The sequence below is a fragment of the Orcinus orca genome, chromosome 8, assembly GCF_937001465.1.
Source record: "Orcinus orca chromosome 8, mOrcOrc1.1, whole genome shotgun sequence".
Taxonomy (NCBI): Eukaryota; Metazoa; Chordata; class Mammalia; order Artiodactyla; family Delphinidae; genus Orcinus; species Orcinus orca.
In genome coordinates, this window is record NC_064566.1 from 60,467,150 (window position 1) to 60,486,794 (window position 19,645).

General features: G+C 39.4%; 1 protein-coding gene across 28 annotated transcripts in view; it reads right to left on the reverse strand.

The window, feature by feature from the left end:
• DLG2 (discs large MAGUK scaffold protein 2) overlaps positions 1–19,645 on the reverse strand; it is a 2,044,900-nt gene that overhangs the window by 53,391 nt on the left and 1,971,864 nt on the right. For all 28 annotated transcript variants that reach the window (XM_049713435.1, XM_049713436.1, XM_033431831.2 and 25 more), the window contains one exon: positions 11,963–12,038. In XM_049713435.1, coding sequence (XP_049569392.1) covers positions 11,963–12,038 — 76 coding nt within the window. The remainder of the gene's footprint in view (positions 1–11,962; positions 12,039–19,645) is intronic.

Genomic DNA, 19,645 nt, shown 5'->3' on the forward strand with positions numbered 1-19,645 from the left:
GCAATCAGTCTAAAATTGGTTTCATTTTTTTTAAAAAAGTACTTTAGTGACAGTTTTATTGAATCTGCCCTGGTTAGTTTTCAGTTCAATTCAGTGGTTATTTCGGTATCATAAACTGTGCCGATTTTTAATAGCACACAGCAACTATTTAGTGCTGGAGACTTGCACTGGAAGGTAAGGCAACCATCTTGAGGTGGGGTGTTAGGAAGATATCTGCTTGAGGCTAGGCCTAAAAGCATGCGTACAATTTTAATTTCTAGTCTGGGTTCTATCAAGTTCATGCTCCCTTCCATTGTCATCCTCGTGGGCGCAGTTACTTTGCATGATTTGCCTTTACCCCTTTCTCTACCAATTAGTAACTCATTCGGGATCCTCCATTTGTTCATGGATAACATTTTCAACATTCTCTGCTAACCACCATTGCTATTTGTGACCTTTCAATCTCTGAGGCCTCTGTGACCTGAGTCCTTCCAGCACATTCCCCCAAGGTGCCCCACTACTCCAGTCTCTCCCAGGTACCCACCACCCATCCTCCCAGCAACAAGAGTCAATGTCTTTATTCACAAACAAATCCTGTCACTACTCTGTCCCAGAGCCAAAGAACAGCCTCCTTGAACTTTTCAATGGAATACTCAATTCCTCCATCACTGGACCTCAAGCTACATTTCCAACCTTACTTCCCCCAATACCTCTGTGTGTGTGTGTGTTCTTTGTTCCAGTCAAATATAGTACTTGCTGATTATCACATACCCTCTACTCCTTTACTTTTGCTTCTACTATTTTCTAAATGTGAAAATTTCAATTATTCTACAGTTGTTGAAATCTTACTCAATCCTCACAGACTTAGCTAAAATGCTACCTCTTCTTGGAATCATTTCTTAATTGCTCTCACTCAGACTGGCCTTCTCTTCTCTCCTTTGAATCTCCATTAAGACTCTGTACATCCCTCACTAAACTTTTTCACCTTATGCTATATTGGGGTGTGTGTGTGTGTGTGTGTGTGTGTGTGTGTGTGTGTGTGTGTGTGTGTACTAGAAGGTAAGCTCTGGAATGGCAGAGGCGGGGCCTTACTTATCCATGTCCCCACTCAGTGGTCAGAGCAGTTTCCTGCACATAAGGGATACTCAAAACCTATTAATTGAAATGAAAGGAAATAACACTCAGATTAAGAGAAACTTCCTTTAATGCCAACAGTAAATTGTCTAGTTCTCCATTCACAAACTACAGCAAAAAACATGTAGACTGTACACTCTAATTTATATACCTTTTCTCCTAATATATCACCTTCTTTACTCTCACATTATTTAATTCAGTAATTATTGGTTCAGTGCCATGAACTATTTTAGGCCTTAAATAAATCACATTCCCTGCCTTCAAGGAACTTGCAACCTACTTTCTAGATTTTATTACAGTTGAAAAATCAGAGTCTCAGAAAGAGAAGCTACTAGTTCCAGATCAAATAGCTAAGAATAGAACCCAAGGCAGTCTAATTTCAGAGGCTGTTTTTTAAAATAAAAGGGCAAAGTAATTAGGTATTTTTTAATGAGTATTAGGAACATACTGGAAGCTGTTGCTGAAAGTTTTTCAGATATTACATGATCTGTCATTAAAAAAAAAAGACTTTCTACCCACATATAGACACAGTGTACAGTTGAGCAGAGGCAAGATATACTGTTTTGGCTTGTTGAGACTCTGCCTATAATTACTATAGTGAGGAAGTCAGACAACTGGACAGTAGCTTCTGCATCTTTACCTTTCAGTACTGATGTTTGAGCTTTTAAGGAGTTAAAAATTTGCGGGGGCTTCCCTGGTGGCGCAGTAGTTAAGAATCCGCCTGCCAAAGCAGGGGACATGGGTTCGAACCCTGGTCCAGGAAGATCCCAAATGCCACGGAGCAAATAAGCCTGAGCACCACAACTACTGAGCCTGCGCTCAAGAGCCCGTGAGCCATAACTACTGAGCCTGTGTGCCATAACTACTGAAGCCCAAGCGCCTAGAGCCCATGCTCCGCAACAAGAGAAGCCACTGCAATAAGAAGCCCGTGCACCGTAACAGAGTAGCCCCCACTCGCTGTTAACTAGAGAGAGCCCGCGTGCAGCAGTGAAGACCCAAAGCAGCCAAATAAATACATTAAAAAAAAAAAAAAACTTTTGCAAAGTGAAACATGCAAGCTCTGAGGTGTGACTCTGGCTCTTTTACCTTAAAGAGTCAGGTTAAAGGAAGCCCTGTAGTGAGTCAGAATTGATTCATGAATAACTCCCAAAGTAGAATGGGTTTGAGCCAAATTTTCTGCATAATACTTAACACCCTGAATTAATAGCGGGAAGAAAATTGAACAAAAAGTCAGTGTTCTCATCTGATGAAACTATACTTGTTATTCATATAACCACAAATTATACATCTCCTATTTATATTACTTTAGCCTTAGCATCACTAATTAGATAGAATTAGCTATGCTAATAACATCTAGAGTGAGTTCATATATAAAATGCCTTAAAGAATCAATTATTCTACTCTGCTCACACAATACGTCATCATGCAGGGCCCAGCTCTGTCACTTATTAGCTCTGTGAACTTGGGTAAGTTATTCATCCTTTCTAAGCTTCAGTTTTCTCATCCATAAAATGGGCGTATTAAGAATTTTCATAAGACGCAAATGAGCAATGCCTATAAAAATAACCTGTAGAACATAAGGCAGTCTATGGATGTTCAGAGTAACTGGCATACTGAAGAGAAGGCAGCAGTTCTCCAATGTAGTAAGCACTGATCAAGTCTGTTCTGGAATTTTCCACAACATGGTAGAGAACTCAGAAACAATCCTGATAGCAGCCAACAGCAGGGACAGGAGTGGAAGACTGAGATTAGTCTGCTGCCACCTCTACCTTCCTGCCTAGTCATAACGTCAGCAAGCACATAGTCAGGAACACCCCTGTGCCAGTAGGTGTACGGCAAGGCTGTAGGGCCAACTCTCCCTCCCTCTCTGCCCATAGCACAGTGTGTGTGTGGGGGGGTGGGGGTGGGGGTGGGGATAGGGGACTAATATTTCTAGGTACTTTACATATATTAGCTCTTTTAATATGATTTCCATTTTTACATATCAGGTGATTAAGGCTTAGATATATTATGATAATTCTGATAGAAACTGGTCATTCTGTGTGATATCAAACCTTTCTGCTACACCTGTGTATCTCGAATTTTAGCAAGCCTATAGAGTTTTCCTGGGAGCTTATTAAAATGCAACTTTCCTATCTCCATCCCCAGAGATTCTGATTCCACAGGGCTGGGTCTGAGCCTGGGCATCTCCATTTCTAATAAAGAGCCTCAGCTGATGCTGATATAGGTGCCTCAGGCTAAATATTTTCTGGTCTCTTCTTTCCTCTCTGTCGCTACTCTGTCGTCCTAGGTTAGGCTAACTCCATGTCTCACCTGCATTGTTAAAATGGACTCCAGCTTTCTAGGGTTGCCTCCTTTTGGAAATTTATTCCACACAGCAGGAGAGCGATCTGCTAAAGTTCTAATCTAATCTTGCTAAAAGCCTCCAAAGCCTCCCCACTGCCCTCGAGATCTGGGTCCTGACTTCCCCTCTGCCTTCTTGGCTGACACTTGCAGCTTTGTACTTAAGCTCTTGTATTTAAGTAACACGAGGCTTCTTTGGCTTCCCTGCACACACTGGGCTGCTTCCTGTCTTTACATGCCCTCCCCTCTGCCTACAAAATACAGAGGTCTTTCCAGCCTTTCACACTAGATTCTACTGATCCTTCAAGGCTCATTTGGGACATTGTATCTTCTAGGAACTTGCCTATGAACTCCAAGAGAGGCTTAAGTATTCCAGGTCTGAGTTCAAACAGTATTTTGGCCTCACTTCCCACTCAGCACTTAGCGGATTCTATTTGTCATTTGCTGATATGTTTATCTCCACAGAACATTTTATGATTCCTACAGGCTGGAACCCTGTCTTATTCATGGTGTACTTCCCATTGCTTAAATTGGTATGTGGCACATAGTATGGCCTCAACAAATGTCTGTTAAAAAGCTGAAAACATTAGAGGGGAGGAAACACTATGAGCAAGTGAATCTATTATGTTTCAATTTACCATATTCTTTCTAACATTCATGAAGTGAAAGCTTTAGCCTAATTAGGCAATGAAGATAACACTGAATTTCAAAGGTATTTTAAAAAATTTACAACTTTTGTACTTTTTTCCTCCTGGGGATGAGGTTATTCAAACACATTGGAGTCAAAATGTACAAAACAACAACAAAAAAGTGTGTTAACAATATTATTAAGGTGGAAGAACTGAACCAACTAAAACATACTGTAAAAAAGAATGTGTAGGTGTGTAGTGGACAGATTTTGTCAGTTATTAATTGTACTAAATTTAGTATATAAGGCTGCAGATTAACTTGGTTGTTTCAACAATGGTAGTTTTTGGACCTACAAGGGAAGTGACCCAAGAAATAAATATGCATGGAAACACACAAGGAACATGATTTATTCTCCATTCCATTCCGCAGACTAGCAGTTCCCTCATTAGTAACTTGACAAATACCCTATGAGGAGTAAGTAAAATCACATGTATTTATTCAGTAAAAAATGTTCGTTGAGTTCAGCTGGCTTTCAAGGTTGAGATAGGGACCCCTCCTTACATGTATCAGAGAAGGAAACTCAACTGTAGGCCCCTTTGAGAACCATCTGCAGAGAAGCCACTAGCATTTCTTTAACCAGAGAATTATCTGTGTGCTGCTCACATGGCTCTCAGTGGACGTGGGAGCTCAAGGTTTGGAAAAATGTGATTATCACTTTCAAAAGAAAATATAGTGAGTTAGCAGCTCTTCCCATGCTGCACTGGTGACACTGCAGAATTCCCCGGACACAACCCTGTCTTGGCTCTTTATGTAAAAATGTTAGACTGGTTAAAACCACTCTGCATGCAGTATGGGGAAAGAATCAGAGCAGAAAGGCTAGAGCCAGGAAGAACAATTGGGAAACTCGTAGAAGGCCTGGAACAGGAAAGTGATAATAAAGAACCTGAGGGGTAGCCTTTCCTGAGTTTATGAACTTTGAGCAGAAACGCTGCCTTCCTGATGGCTGTGGACTGAGGCAGTATGGCTCTCCTTTCACCCATCCTTCCTGAATCTCTAGGTCACTCTGGACATCTGAGCTCTTCACTGGGCTCTGGCCACCCAAAAACTAGCTCTATTAAGAAGGTTTCCCTTTTTTTGAGGGCAGTAATGACCTTTCCTTTGAAACTCAAAATGTCACTTTGAAGCTGTTACAAAAGCAATCCTCATAACTCACCCTGGTGAAGCAAACATAATTCCTATCTTGCTAACAAAACACTGACTGTCAAGTCACTTTTTTGATAAATGATTCAATGGCAGGCTCTGCTACTAACTCTCCGTGTGTTCCAGAAAAATGATTCTCAGTTTCTTCATCTGTAAATGACATAGTAGGAGCCAATGACCATAGGGGAATTCCCAAGAGTATATGAAACAGAACTGAGGCTTCTTAATGCTAGCTCCAGTTTGATTCAGGGAGACTGCCATGATCCTATCACCAATACCTGCATCTGCCCCATGTCCCCTTCTCCCAGTCAACATGCCCTCTGAAAGGGAGCTCAAGGCTTTAGAAAAGGAAACAGAATATGAGGTCAGATGTCCAAGGATGATGGTCCTCTCTGATCTCTTTAGCGACAGCTTCCTATTTTCCTTTCCGTTGCCACTGTTTGAAATTCAGATTTTCAGAATCTTGTACCCACAATACTGCTTTAGCTATCCCACATCCCCCAATGTCGGTCTCTCTCCCCTCCAATCTGTCTTTCCCATGGTTGCCAGATTGACCTCTTGGAAACCTACTTTTGATCATTCACTCACCTTTCCTCTAAAAAGGGTGGACTGAGTAGCCAATATGTGTCCGGTAGACACTGTGCTAAGTGCTAGGGGCACAAAGATGAGTAAGTTTGGAGCTCTGCCTGGGAGTGACATTTGGGCAGCAATCCAGATACATTAAGGGTGGAGCCCAGAGGAAATCACTAGGTTGGGTTTGGTCACAACTGTTAAAATTCTTCACTGTTTACAGGATTAAGTATAAGTTTCTTGGAAAATTTAAAGCACCAGAACTGACTTGAGTATTACTTTCCAGTTCTGAGTTTCCATTCTTCATCAACTGTTGCTTGAAGTGAAAGCAAACCGTGTTTTACTTCCTATGTGTCCAGTATCTTATTCCTACGCCACTGCCCATTCCTTGCAAGCCTTACTAATCTTTCAAGGCTCCCCAATTCAAATCCCTCCAGCTTCCAAGCTAGAATCAAGTTTAGGGGAGCCTGAACTTCAGAGCAAGCTTCCTGTCCCTCTTATTTAGTGTGAATCACTTCCTCCCTGTGGAGACCCATTTTCTCCCCTAGTATCCCTGCTCCTTCAGGGCAGTGACCATGACTTACTCATCTTGGTCCACACTGCGCAGCAAGCTGCCTTGTATTGGCACCTAATGAAAGTTTATTAAATGACTGAAACATGTTTTCCAAGACTTCATTTTACTCTGGCATACCACAACAGAGAAAGTGTGCGGCCCCCAAGCTCCCTTTAGAAATGTTCTCAATACAGACAGATGCACATCATCAAGAAAACCAGCTACCCCCTTTTAGAATTTAAGTTTAAGCCGAAGTTAGTTTGTGACAAAGCTAAACCCAATTCAATTTATTTCTTCATTTTTCTTAAAATTCACAAATGCGACATGGTTTTAACAAGGGAGAGAGCATGCTATAGTAAACAGATTATGGGTTTTGGAATCAATCAGACATGGGTTCAGATTTCTTCACCTCTCCAAGCCTCAGTTTCTTTAAATCTATAAAGAGGGAACAAATGATTTCCCTTCAAGTTTTGTTGTGGTGATTAAGAGAAGTGTGTAAGCTGTCTAGGTTTCTACAATGCATACTCCTACTACTTTGAGTAACACCTATCACTTCTGTTTTGTACCAGCCTGTGGCTAAATAGGACTAGTTATTTATAGCCTACCTTACTTTAGAAAGGATTTACAATGCAAAGGGAACCCTTATACACTGCACATTGCTGACATTTAGTAAGAATATTAATAGTTCTCTCATACTCTTTCAGACATGTATTTCCCTCCCTTAAATTATAGGGACTTTTAAATAAAAATAAAACAAAATTTAGCATAAATCACTAAATACCACTGATTTTTCAATGGAAAACAGGTTGATTCTGAAGATTATACAAATTCTTAAATGTCTCAATAAATAAAATAGAATGGCTGATTAGAAAACTGATAAAAAAGGTAGAAGAACAATGAAAGAAATTAAGGTGGTGATTAAGTTTTCACCAGAAGCTAGTTTGAATGGAGATTCATTAGAAATTTAGCTGACATTCTCAGGAAAGCTTGGGTGCATTGAGATCTGGGGCACTGAGACAGTTCTCAAGGAGATCCATCCAAACGGATGGGCACTTGGGTCTGGGTAGGCTGGAATTATCTGGGTTACTGACACAACTGTCCACTTGTCTTTGCATGTGTAGACACAGACTTTGTGAAGGCACATGAGGTGGACAGAAAGCCTGGGCATTTCATTTGTAGCAAATGGGCACTTTGTAATGGAGAGCCTCAGATTTCCTCATAGATACTCTCCAAACCCAGGAAGCATCAAAGCTCATAGTCAGGCTTTCCATACAAGCTTCCCAACCTTCCAGATCTTCCCAGTCAGCCCCATTAGCTACAACTCCCACCACACATCCACACCTTCCATCTGGTGTCCCTGACCTGCTTGGCCTTACTCCAATATGCCTACGGTTTCCACCTTCATGTACATGCTGTTTCTTATGTGTGGCAAACTCTTACTCAAACTTCAAGATCTTGCTGAAGTATCACCTTCTCTTTGAAGTCTTCTCTCTTATCCAAGGCATAATTAGTAACTCTCTTCTTCTTCTGACCTCCAACAGAATAAGGGATAGTGTGAAGGAATGAAAAGGGCAAATGTTCTACTGTCAAAAGGATTTGAATTTAAAACTGACTTTTGTACATACTAGCTGTGTGATCTTAGGTAAATTAGTTAATCTTCCTGAGGTGCAATCTCCTGATATTTAAAATAGAGACTAATTCCCTAAATTTATGGGGATCATCAGTGATATTGTATCACCATTGTTTGCCTGCTTATATTTCTCTTTGTGAGCTCCATGGTATGAAAGTATAAAAAGTATACTTTTTATAAAAGTATAAAAAGTCTTTGCCTTTTTAATCACTTTGCTGCCCTACAAGGCACCTAGCACGGTACCTGGTGTTGCGCAGCACTCAATTTTTAAAAATTAATGAATAGTTCTGGAAAAGTAACTCAAGCACTGATAGGCTAATTAAAGCCCAAGTCCTTCTATGAAGTGCTCTCTGGTCATTCCCACATCCATTCATTTGAATCCCCATAGCTCTTGTACACACTACTACTAAGGCTCTTGTCACAGCCTGCTTTATACATACTAATTGATTCTAAGATCCTCCAGGGTAGTAACCAGGGCTTTCACTCTGAATCCCCAACATCTCACAATGCTCTGTGAATGCCATCTAATGATAAAGTTACTTAAAATATCCCATTCTCTTTCTCATTCCAAACAGCTTTCCTCTTCAGATTATGCTGAATTTACCCCAGGGTCCCAGAAACTGAGGCCTTTGTAACAATGACTTATTTCTGTAGTCCTTGTCCAAGGCTCAGAGTGAGTGGCATCTCCTGACTTTCCCAACTCTCCACAGAGTTGGCCTTTCTTCAGTGTACTTTCTCTTAATTGTCCTTTGCTTTCTACTTCAGGGCAAGAGTCTTCTCATTGATGTATTGTTCTCATGGGGACTTAGAAAACTTTGGTTTATTACTTCTTAATTCACAGGCTCATGGAGAATTATTGCTGGAAGGCACCTTAAAAAATCATTGAATCCGGGGACCTCAAATAGAGAACAATTCCCAATGTTGCGCTAGGCATGACTAATCAATCATAACACTTTTCCTGCTGAAGTTACATATGGCCTCAGAGTCATTTTCAACACAACAGTCTAGTTAGAAACCATCAATTCATCGGTTCCCATAGGAGATGAAACTTGTTTGACATCCCTGATGTAGTTCAAAGCTGCTATTTTGCTAATGAGGTCCAAAGAGCAGTGGTGACTTAGTAATGAACTGAAACCAGAACCCAGGCTACCTGACTCTCATGACTTTCAGTCCCGGGTTTCCCTTTTCACATGATCACTGCCTCTCCTTCAACAGTCATTCAAGTCCTTGAATTTATATTCTATTCATTGGCTCATACCTAACTGTATTTAGCAATATGATTTAAAAAAAAACACAACACAAGTTTTGGCCTTAACAAAAAGACATCTGGGCTCTAACTGATGTTAGGAGCTCTTGAGGGGAAGGGCCTATGTTACACTTTGTATCTTTTACAAGTTCTAATCCTGAGTCTGGCACATGGTAGGTATTCAACAAAAATTCTCTGATGTATATCCAACTATATATATGAAACAAACAGGAAATCTATCCTTAAATTCTCACCAAGAATCAATGAAAAATCCTACCCCTTTGTACGGAAGCAGTATTTGTTTGAAAGGACTCCATGCATGATGACATACAGCCTCACTTTTTTTTTTTTAAGAGTGACACCATGTTTAAATAAATTCCCATTTCACCTGAATGTTTTAGGGGAAAGTAAATTATTGTGTCAATGACTGGGCTGCCCAGTGACACTTCTACTTCAAAATACAAAGGGCAGTGTTGTGGTTTAGGGCTCAAAACTTGTGAGCTTTTCTTCTCGTTTTTCATGGTGACATCTATTGACCTAAACTTGTGGTTCAGTGTGATGTTCACAGCCAAAATTATTAGAACAGAAAAGTAAACGAAAGGAGATGAAGAGAAAGAAAACAGGAAGGCAGAAGGTGGGGAAAGGTATTTTACGATATAGCAATAAGATACTAGTACTATGACTTAAAAATACTAAATTTAAAAAGCTTTACAACCCACAGCTAACATCATAGTTAATAGGAAAGATTAAATGCTTTCCCCTTAAGGTCAGGAACAAGACAAGGATGAATGTTTTTGCGACTTCCATCCAACACTGGAAGTTCTAGACAAGGCAATCAGTTATGATAAAGAAATAAAAGTCATCCAGATTGGAAAGAAAGAAGTAAAACTCTCTCTTTTTACATATGACATGATCTTGTAGATAGAAAATCCTGAGGAATCTACCAAAAAGCTACTACAATTAATAAGTGGATTCAGCAAGGTAGCAGGATAAAAGACTGATATACACAATAACTGTATTTCTATACACTTGCAGTGAACAATCCAAAAATAAACAGAAAACAATTCATGTGCAAAAGAATGAAATTGCAACCCTACTTCATATCGTATACAAAAACTAATTCAAAATGGATCAACCACCTAAATGTAAGAGCTAAAACTACAAAATTCTTAGAAGAAAATACGGGCATAAACCTTCATGGCCTTGGTTTTTTAGATATAATAACAAAAACACAAGTAACAAAAGAAAAAATAAGATAAATTGGTCTTTGTCAAAATTATAATCTTTTGTGAATCAAATGACACTATCAAGAGAGACAACTCATAGAATGGGAGAAAATATTTGGAAAGCATATATTTGATAAGAGATTAATATCTGGAATATACAAAGAACTTCTACAACTCAACAACAACAAAGGAACCCAATTTTAAAAATGGGCAAAGGATCTGAATAGACATTTCTCCAAGGAAGATATACAAATGGTCAATAAGCACATGAAAAGATGTTCTATACCAATGGTCATTAGGGAAATAAAAATCATAACCACAATGAGATACCACATCAGACCAAACAGGATGACTATAAGCAGAAAGACATATAATAACAAGCGTTGGTGAGGATGTAGAGAAACTGGAACCCTCATACACTGATGGTGGGAATGTAGAATGTTATAGCCACCTTGGAAAACAGTCTGGCAGTTCCCCAAAATGTTAAATATAGAGCTATCATTATGACCCAGAAATTCCACTCCTAGGTATATTCCCAATGGAAATAAGAGTATATGTCTACACAAAAATTTGTGCACAAATATTTACAGCAACATTATCCATAACAGTCCCAAAGTGAAAACAATGCAAATGTCCATCACCTGATGAGTGGATAAATTAGATGAGGTATAGCCATACAATGGAATATTGTTTGGCAATGAAAAGAAAAAAAGTATTTATTTATGCTACAACACAGAGGCACTTTGAGAACATTATGTAAAGTGAAAAAAACAGTCACAAAAGACCACATAGTGTACAATTCCATTTATATGAACTATCCAGAATGGGCAAATATATAGAGACAAAGTAGATTAGTAGTTGCCTAGGCTGGGTGGGGAGGGGCTGGGGTTGAGGGAGAGGGAAGTGACAGCTACAGATTTCTTTATGGGGTGATGAAATGTTCTAAAATTGACTGTGGTGATGGTTGCATAACTCTAAATTTCATTTGTTTACTTTCTTCTTTTCTATGTCTGTCACAACAATCCATGTATTCACTTAGGTGATCCATATGTATATTTCCATGACTATCCTGACTTTATAATACGTAAAGGACTAGACATATTTTATGATGAGCAGGTATCTTTTATGGAATCTATCCTTTTAGAATATTTAATTTAAAAGAAAAAAATTAAAGAAATAACATCGAAACTATTTTTTTCTTCCTCACTATAGTCATTACATCACCTTCATAATCCATCATTTCTGCTGACCACTAGCAGCTTTACTCCCAAAATTTATTTATCATAAATCTACTTCATCAGAAATTACATCACTGCATAGCAATACATTTATAACAGTGCTCTACTGTCCAGTAGATCCATGATCTGTTTGTTAGCAACAGCTTAAATGTCAATTATAGTTAAATCCATGGCAAACGAGAGAATTTAATGTTTCGATTATTTTGTACCTACCCCTTTTGAATCAATCACTCCAGGTTTTGCATTAAACTTCACTGTCTTCAATCGGGCACGTTCCTTTCTTTCCACCCTAAAGAAAATGGAAAATAAAGAGTCTATCACATGGCAAGGCATTTATGATTAAGTTTCTTATCAAATGAAGAACACCTCTTCTTATCCTACAGCTCAAATAAAATGTGTTTTAAAATATTTCTCTTCTTTGTTCAGTATAAAAAGTCTTGGTATGATATCTCTAAGCTGCTAACACATTCCTTGCAATTTTTGTGTTACATGTACTGAGAGTCACGTATTTGGAAGCAACAAAACCCCAATATTTGTTATTTAAATGCCTGAATCAATCAAAATCTATTTCAAGAAATCACAGTCCACATAGATGAATACCTAGGAAGCTAAGTAAGCTCTCATCTCCTAATATCTCCTCTCTTTTTGTTTCCTTTTTGTTCCCTTCCCTTTAGGAATACTGGGGTATTTATTTACCTTCACCTCAAAACCAAACATGTTACAGATAATCTTGAACTTTTCCTTTGCCCCAATGTCCTTCCACTGTCATCTCTGCAGTTTTCATTATTTCACCTTCATTCATTCACCAAACACTTATTGAATGCCTACACTGTATCAAGTAAGGTGCTGGGGAACAAAGAGGAAAAAATTAAAAAGCATGACTTTAATGAACACACAGTAATGTGTTCTTGGCAGGGACAGAGGGATAAAATGACAGATATTGCTGCACAAAAGATTGCTGATAGCAATATGGGCACATTTATCTCATTGGAGGAAGATAAAGAGGGGGTGGAAAGCAATGGGGTGGGCTTCCTGGAGGAGGTGTCAATTTATGTGAGACTTAAATGGTGAGAAAGAGCTTGTCAGTGGGAAAAGTTTAGGGAGAATCTCCCAGACAGGAGGAACAACATGTACCATGACCTGAGGATATGATCAAGCTAAAGACTGCAGGAAGATTCTGGTACAGGGTACATACAGCACAGGGACATGAGGCTGAAGAGGTGGTGAGACCTCCTTATAAAGAGTATCTGTCTACTCTGAGGACATGGGGTTTTCCTTTAGGGAATCCTCATGATTTACTAGAGGCTATAAATCTGAGAAGTGATAGACATTAGCATTTTCAATACATGACTCTGCGGGAGGAGGAAGATAGATTGGAGGGGGGAAAGAACAGTGGGAAGCAGGAGGCCTATTTACAAGCTACTGCCATAATCCAGGCAAGAAATGATGAGAAGTGATGATGAGGTGGAGGAGAGGGAAGGTCTGGAGAAATATTAATAACATAAAGTTGGCAGGACTTGTGCCTATTTGAAGGATGGGGCTGAAAAGAGGTAAGAGAAGTTAAATACTTCTGATTCTTTTTTGAGCCTCTCTAATTAGACATGATCATTCTTTCCTCTAAGCCCCACGACATTTATTTGTATGTCTATATTGGTGTTATCTTGTTTCCTTGTGTCTTCTTTATTTTTGAGTTGCGCATACAAGGCTGTATGTTCCTTGAGGGCAAGTCCACATATCACTCAGTGTATTATAGCAAGTCCTCAATAAATAACAGTTGAACTAAAATCATATTCATTGCATTGTTTTAGCATCATTTTATTGTTTAAATATGGCTAGCTCTAATTTCAAAAATGGGGAAAGAAAAAGGAGAGGTAAAAACCCTGAATCTACAGAAACTTAATGGCTTATGAAATCTAAGCTGTTCATAGGTCAATAATGAACAACATACTCCTCTTTAACTTAGCGTTCTTTTGTGTTTCCAGCTGAAATGCACTGAAGATCAGGGTTTCTATAGTTACAGAATGGAGTTTCAGAATATATTTATTTCAGTGTGAGAGTAGAATATTTGAGTGGAAACAGATGAAGAAAATTCTTCAAATCTAACCTCAGATATGAAAGCAATATGCTCCACTAAGAGTTTCTACTTGCACCCAACATACAACAGTTGGGAGGAGATCAAGGAAGACTTCAGATGAGGTAGACTGCCAAGTGGAAAGATGCTCACTGAGAAAATGCCTACTCCGAGCTACTTCAGCTTTTCTCAGTTTTAATCCAAGTGCAAATGCTAATTCATATTCATCTCTGCCCTGACTTTATCCTGGCTTCTTTGCATTAACCAGCCTAATTATGGGAACACTGGTACATCAGATGACGCCAAAATGACTGTAACATGCAGAGAATATATGGTTATTTGATTAGGCTATGCAAATAAATTCTGCATAAAGTGACAGAACTCACATGGGCCCCAAACATAAATAATATTAGGCTGAACTCAATATTCTATTCTAAGAATTGCTTAGAGCATTCTAACTTTTCCCCCTGGTTTCTAAGTTCATCCCTTTCATATTTCTTAAGAAATGTTTCTATTAGGCCATTTTAGTGGTTCATCACTTAAATCTCAAACGGGTTGCAAAGACTAAGTCAGATGGACAGAGAGACACACACAAACAAACCTAATATTTGCTATAGTTTATTACTAATCTTCAAACAAGCAATAAAAAAAGTAAAAAAAAAATTAAGTCTTATTGTATAGGTGACAGATTTTGGTTCACTCAAGAAGGAAGTCAGACAAAGGATTAATCTCCAAAATATACAAGCAGCTCATGCAGCTCAATATCAAAAGAATAAACAACCCAATCCAAAAATGTGCAGAAGACCTAAATAGACATTTCTCCAAAGAAGACATACAGATGGCCAACAAACACATGAAAAGATGCTCAATATCACTAATGATCAGAGAAATGCAAATCAAACCCACAATGAGGTATCACTTCACACCGGTCAGAATGGCCATCATCAAAAAATCTACAAGCAATAAATGCTCGAGAGTGTGTGAAGAAAAGGGAACCCTCTTGCACTGTTGGTGGGAATGTAAATTGATATAGCCACTATGGAGAACAGCATGGAAGTTCCTTAGAAAACTAAAAATAGAACTACCATATGACCCAGCAATCCCACTACTGGGCATATACCCTAAGAAAACCTTAATTCAAAAAGATATATGTACCACAATGTTCACTGCAGCACTATTTACAATAGCCAGGATATGGAAACAACCTATATGTCCACTGACAGATGAATGGATAAAGAAGATGTAGCACATATATACAATGGAATATTACTCAGCTCTAAAAAGGAACGAAATTGAGTTATTTGTAGTGAGGTGGAAGGACCTAGAGTCTGTCATACAGAGTGAAGCAAGTCAGAAAGAGAAAAATAAATACCGTATGCTAACGCATATATACGGAACCTAGAAAACTGGTACTGATGAACCTAGTAGTAGGGCAGGAATAAAGATGCAGATGTTGAGAACGGACTTGAGGACACAACAGGGGAAGGCGAGGCTGGGATGTAGTGAGAGAGTAGCACTGACATATATACACTACCAAACGTAAAATAGCTAGCTAGTGGGAAGCAGCCACATAGCACAGGGAGATCAGCTCGGTGCTTTGTGACGACTTAGAGGGGTGGGATAGGGAGGGTGGGAGGGAGGCTTAAGAGAGAGGGGATATGGGAATACATGTATGCATATGGCTGATTCACTTTGTTGTACAGCGAAACTAACACAACATTGTAAAGCAATTATACTCCAATAAAGATGTATAAAAAAAAAGGAAGTCAGAAAGTTGTGACTTCTACTTGGGTTGAAAGTTTCTTGAATGATAACGATGATGATGATATAAGTGGTAGCTGAAGTTTTAACATATAATTATTAATGAAAAATTCCTTCACATTTACATCATCTCATTTGGCCCCGACATAAGCAAGTGTGGTATTCTCAACCCCATTTTATGGCTGGGAAAGCTAAGACTTGAAGCTTGCCAAATTAGAAAGTGGTAGAAATAGGGCCTGAGCACACATCTTTTAACAGCTAACTTCAGTGTCTGGCCACATCCACTCTGTTTGGGAAGCAGTACTTAAGGACCTTCCATGCCTCCCATATCCAATGGGTTACAACAAACATGAGATTTTAGATGGTCACCCACAATTTTAAGACCAATATAGTTCCTTAGACGTCTGGGCTGAGTTTCTCACAAATGACAGCCATTCCCCCTCCTTGCATCCCAAATCCCAAATGTCCTGAATTAAATAAACCATAACCAAACTCAAGCAAAGGGTCACTGAGATAATACCTGTTATGACAGGCTCGCCTCAAAACTCAGAATAAATTTGCTTTTAACACTGAAATTCAGGTTAGCTAGATGTCTATTTGCAATGTTACATCAGAAACATTGGACTGATCTCTCTCCTCAACAGTCTTTACATTCACTGCATCCCCAACAATAGTTGTGTTTTTCTATCCCAGAGGCTCATGTCGCTTGCCTCTTGGGGATCTCTGCAAACCCTTCTCATGGGTAGCAGGGGATGTGGCTTATCTTTTTTCTTCACTTGCCTCAACCCTGTCCTTTCTCCTAGTGCTTCTTGGGATACATGTGGATAGTTTATTGCCAAGATCAGTTAGGGTGGAGAAATAGGGCCCTACATAATGCTATGTTGTTTTGAGCATCAAAAGCTCAAACTCTGAAGAAAGGAAAACATATATCATTTGAGTAAGCACAGAAGTATTAGAAGCTATGCTAAACTTTACCTGTATTATCTATAATCTGTACAGTGATCCAGGGCTTAAGATGGAGCTGGGCATATAGTAGGTGCTTAATCTTTGTTGGTAAATGAATGAATGAATCATCAAGGAGGCTACTGGTTCTTGACCTGGGTGTGAAAACCAAGGCTCAGAGAGTTGAAGTGACTTGCCCAAACAACCAGTGTTTCTGATTAAAAAGTTGTTGACCATTTTACGACTTTTTTATTGTACTTGATAGGAATCTATGTAAAAGTTTAGCATCACCTTATCTAGTTATTTTACTGAGACTCCTTTAGCAGAAATACATGTTAAGACCCATAGATCTTTACCTAAGGGAATGGTGGGTCACCTGTGTAGAAAGACTGAATTGTGATGAAAGGACTGACACACTTCTCTCACACTCAAGAGGCAAGCAATTAATTAGATTATTGAAGCAGAAATAATCCTCTCCGCCCTGGTTTGGTCACTGACCAAAATACTGAAAACATAAACTGGATGGCAAAACTTGAGCAATCAATTCTGACACCTAGCGTCTCCAGAGAATACCACATGGTCATGCTTTAATGAGCCCAACTGTCTTCCTCTGCCTTCTCACCCATCTCCCATCTGGCGTTTTCAGGTTCCCGCCAAACAAACAATGAGGGCAGGCTTGGAGCAATGGATGGTGGGAACATCATTTGGTGCTGGGTATCCCTTTGCCTGTGCTCCATAAGGCCCTGTTGCAAGGAGAATTGAAATGCCATATAGGTTACCGGCCACAGGCTTGCAGGGAAGCTAAGTGAGTAAACCCTTATGCAATGCTAGGTGCAAGCTGTCATCTGACAGCCCAGGTGACAGTCACTGTGGGGTAATGAATAGAGACTTGGATTAAGAGACAGTGGAACAAATCCTAGTTTGGCCCCTCAAAAACTATGTAATCTCAGAAAAGAGAGATTCTGTGCTAAAAGCCCAGGTTTTGAAGTCTCACAAGCCTGGGTTGGAATTCTGCATCTGCCACTTATTAGCTCTATGACTTAGGGCAGGTCACTCAACCTCTTAGGATCTCAGGTTTCATGTTGGTGAAATTAGGATATTAACACAGACTTGAAAAATTATGGTGAATTTATTTTTAAAGATTCTTTTTTTAAAAAAATTTAATTAATTTATTTTTGGCTGTGTTGGGTCTTCGTTGCTGTGTGTGGGCTTTCTCTAGTTGCAGCGAGCGGGTGCTACTCTTTGTTGCGGTGCGCAGACTTCTCATTGTGGTGGCTTTTCTTGTTGCAGAGCATGGGCTCTAGGTGCGTGGCCTTCAGTATTTGTGGCACGCAGGCTCAGTAGCTGTGGCACACGGGCTTAGTTGCTCCGCAGCATGTGGGATCTTCCTGGGACCAGGGATCGAACCCGTGTCCCCTGCATTGGCAGGCGGATTCTTAACCACTGCGTCACCAGGGAAGTCCCTATGGTGAATATTAAATAATACAAAAAATTGGTTAGCATAGTATTTAAAATGTAGTAAGAACTCCTTAATTGTCAAGGGCTTCCTCCAGTATACCCTTGGGGTAGTGAAAAGCCATCTGGTCTGGCTACAGAGAGAACTGGGTTCAGCCAGTGGCTGACTGTGCATCCTTGGGCAAGTTACTTGACTTCTCTGATCTTCAGTTTCCTTATGAAGCTTTTGTAAAGATTAAAGAAAATCTTGTATTTGAAAGCAACTGGCACAATATATACTCTATCATCAGATGGAATTCATTCCTCTGCTGCCCTTTCACTTCCCTTGATACCTGCTATGGACTGAATGTTTGTGTCCACATAAAATTCATATGTTGAAGCCCTAATCCCTAGTGTGGTGGTCTCTGGTGGTGAGGTATTGGGAGGTAATTAGGTTATGAGGGTGGAGTCCTCATCAATCAAATTAGTGTCCAAAATGAAGAAATATGAGAGAAAAGATCTTTCTCTCTCTGCCATATGAGGAAACAGCAATAAGGCCATCTGCAAACCAGGAAGAGGGCCCTCTCTGAGAACTCGATCAGCCAGTGCCTTGATTTTGGACTCCAGAACTGCAAAAAATAAATGTCTGTTGTATAAGTCACCCAGTGAATGGTATTCTGTAATAGCTGCCCGAACTAAGACAGCACCTTTATTTACAATATAGCCCTCACCACAGTGTAGCTGTGCCATAGTTACATGTTGGTCCCACAAATATTGGGCTCCAGGCAGTGACTGGATGATAGCACCTGGCACACAGAAGCTGCTCAAGCAGTGCTTGATGAATTGAATTTTGTCAATTCTTATTTTTATAATGGTGGGAGGCAGGATTGCATATGAGTTAAGAGCGTTATAGCCTGGAATAAAATCCCAGTTATGCCATTTATTAGCTGGGCAGTATAGGCAAGTAAATTAATCTCTCTCTGCTTCAAACTCCTGGTTTGTAAAATGAGGCTAATTATATTACCTTCCCCATAGGGTTGTAATGAGGTTTAAATAAGTTAATTGTAAAGGGCTTAGAACAGTGTCTAGCATGCTCTAGGAGCATTTATTTAAATAAAATTTATTTACCAACTTGTAAAAAGAAGGAGGGAAAAGGCAATGACTTTCATACTCATCTTACGACTTCATAGGGATGATTAAATAGAATTATCAAGAGAGAAACATTTTGTAAAGGGTGAAGTCATAAGGGATGTTATCCATTATGAGATTTTTCCAGACCAGCTCTACGAGCTGAACTATACTTATAAAAGGGGGTAGAGAGGAATTAAGGATAACCCTAATCTAATAATAAGTCATATTGATACCAGTAACCATTTATTCTGAGCTATAGTTATAAGATGCTGAATGCAGTATAAAGTAAGAGTGCCTCCTTTAGAAGTTAAACATTAAAGAGCAGCCCTAGGGAAGGCTCATGATATATTTTATTTTTTTTTTTTTAATTTTTTTAAAGGAATTTTTTCTTTTTTAATATTTATTTATTTTTGGCTGCATTGGGTCTTTGTTTTTGGGTCTTCGTTGCTGCACTCTGACTTTCTCCAGTTGTGGAGAGCAGGGGCTACTGTTTGTTGTGGTGCGTGGGCTTCACACTGCTGTGGCTTCTCTTGTGGAGCACAGGCTCCAGGTGCGTG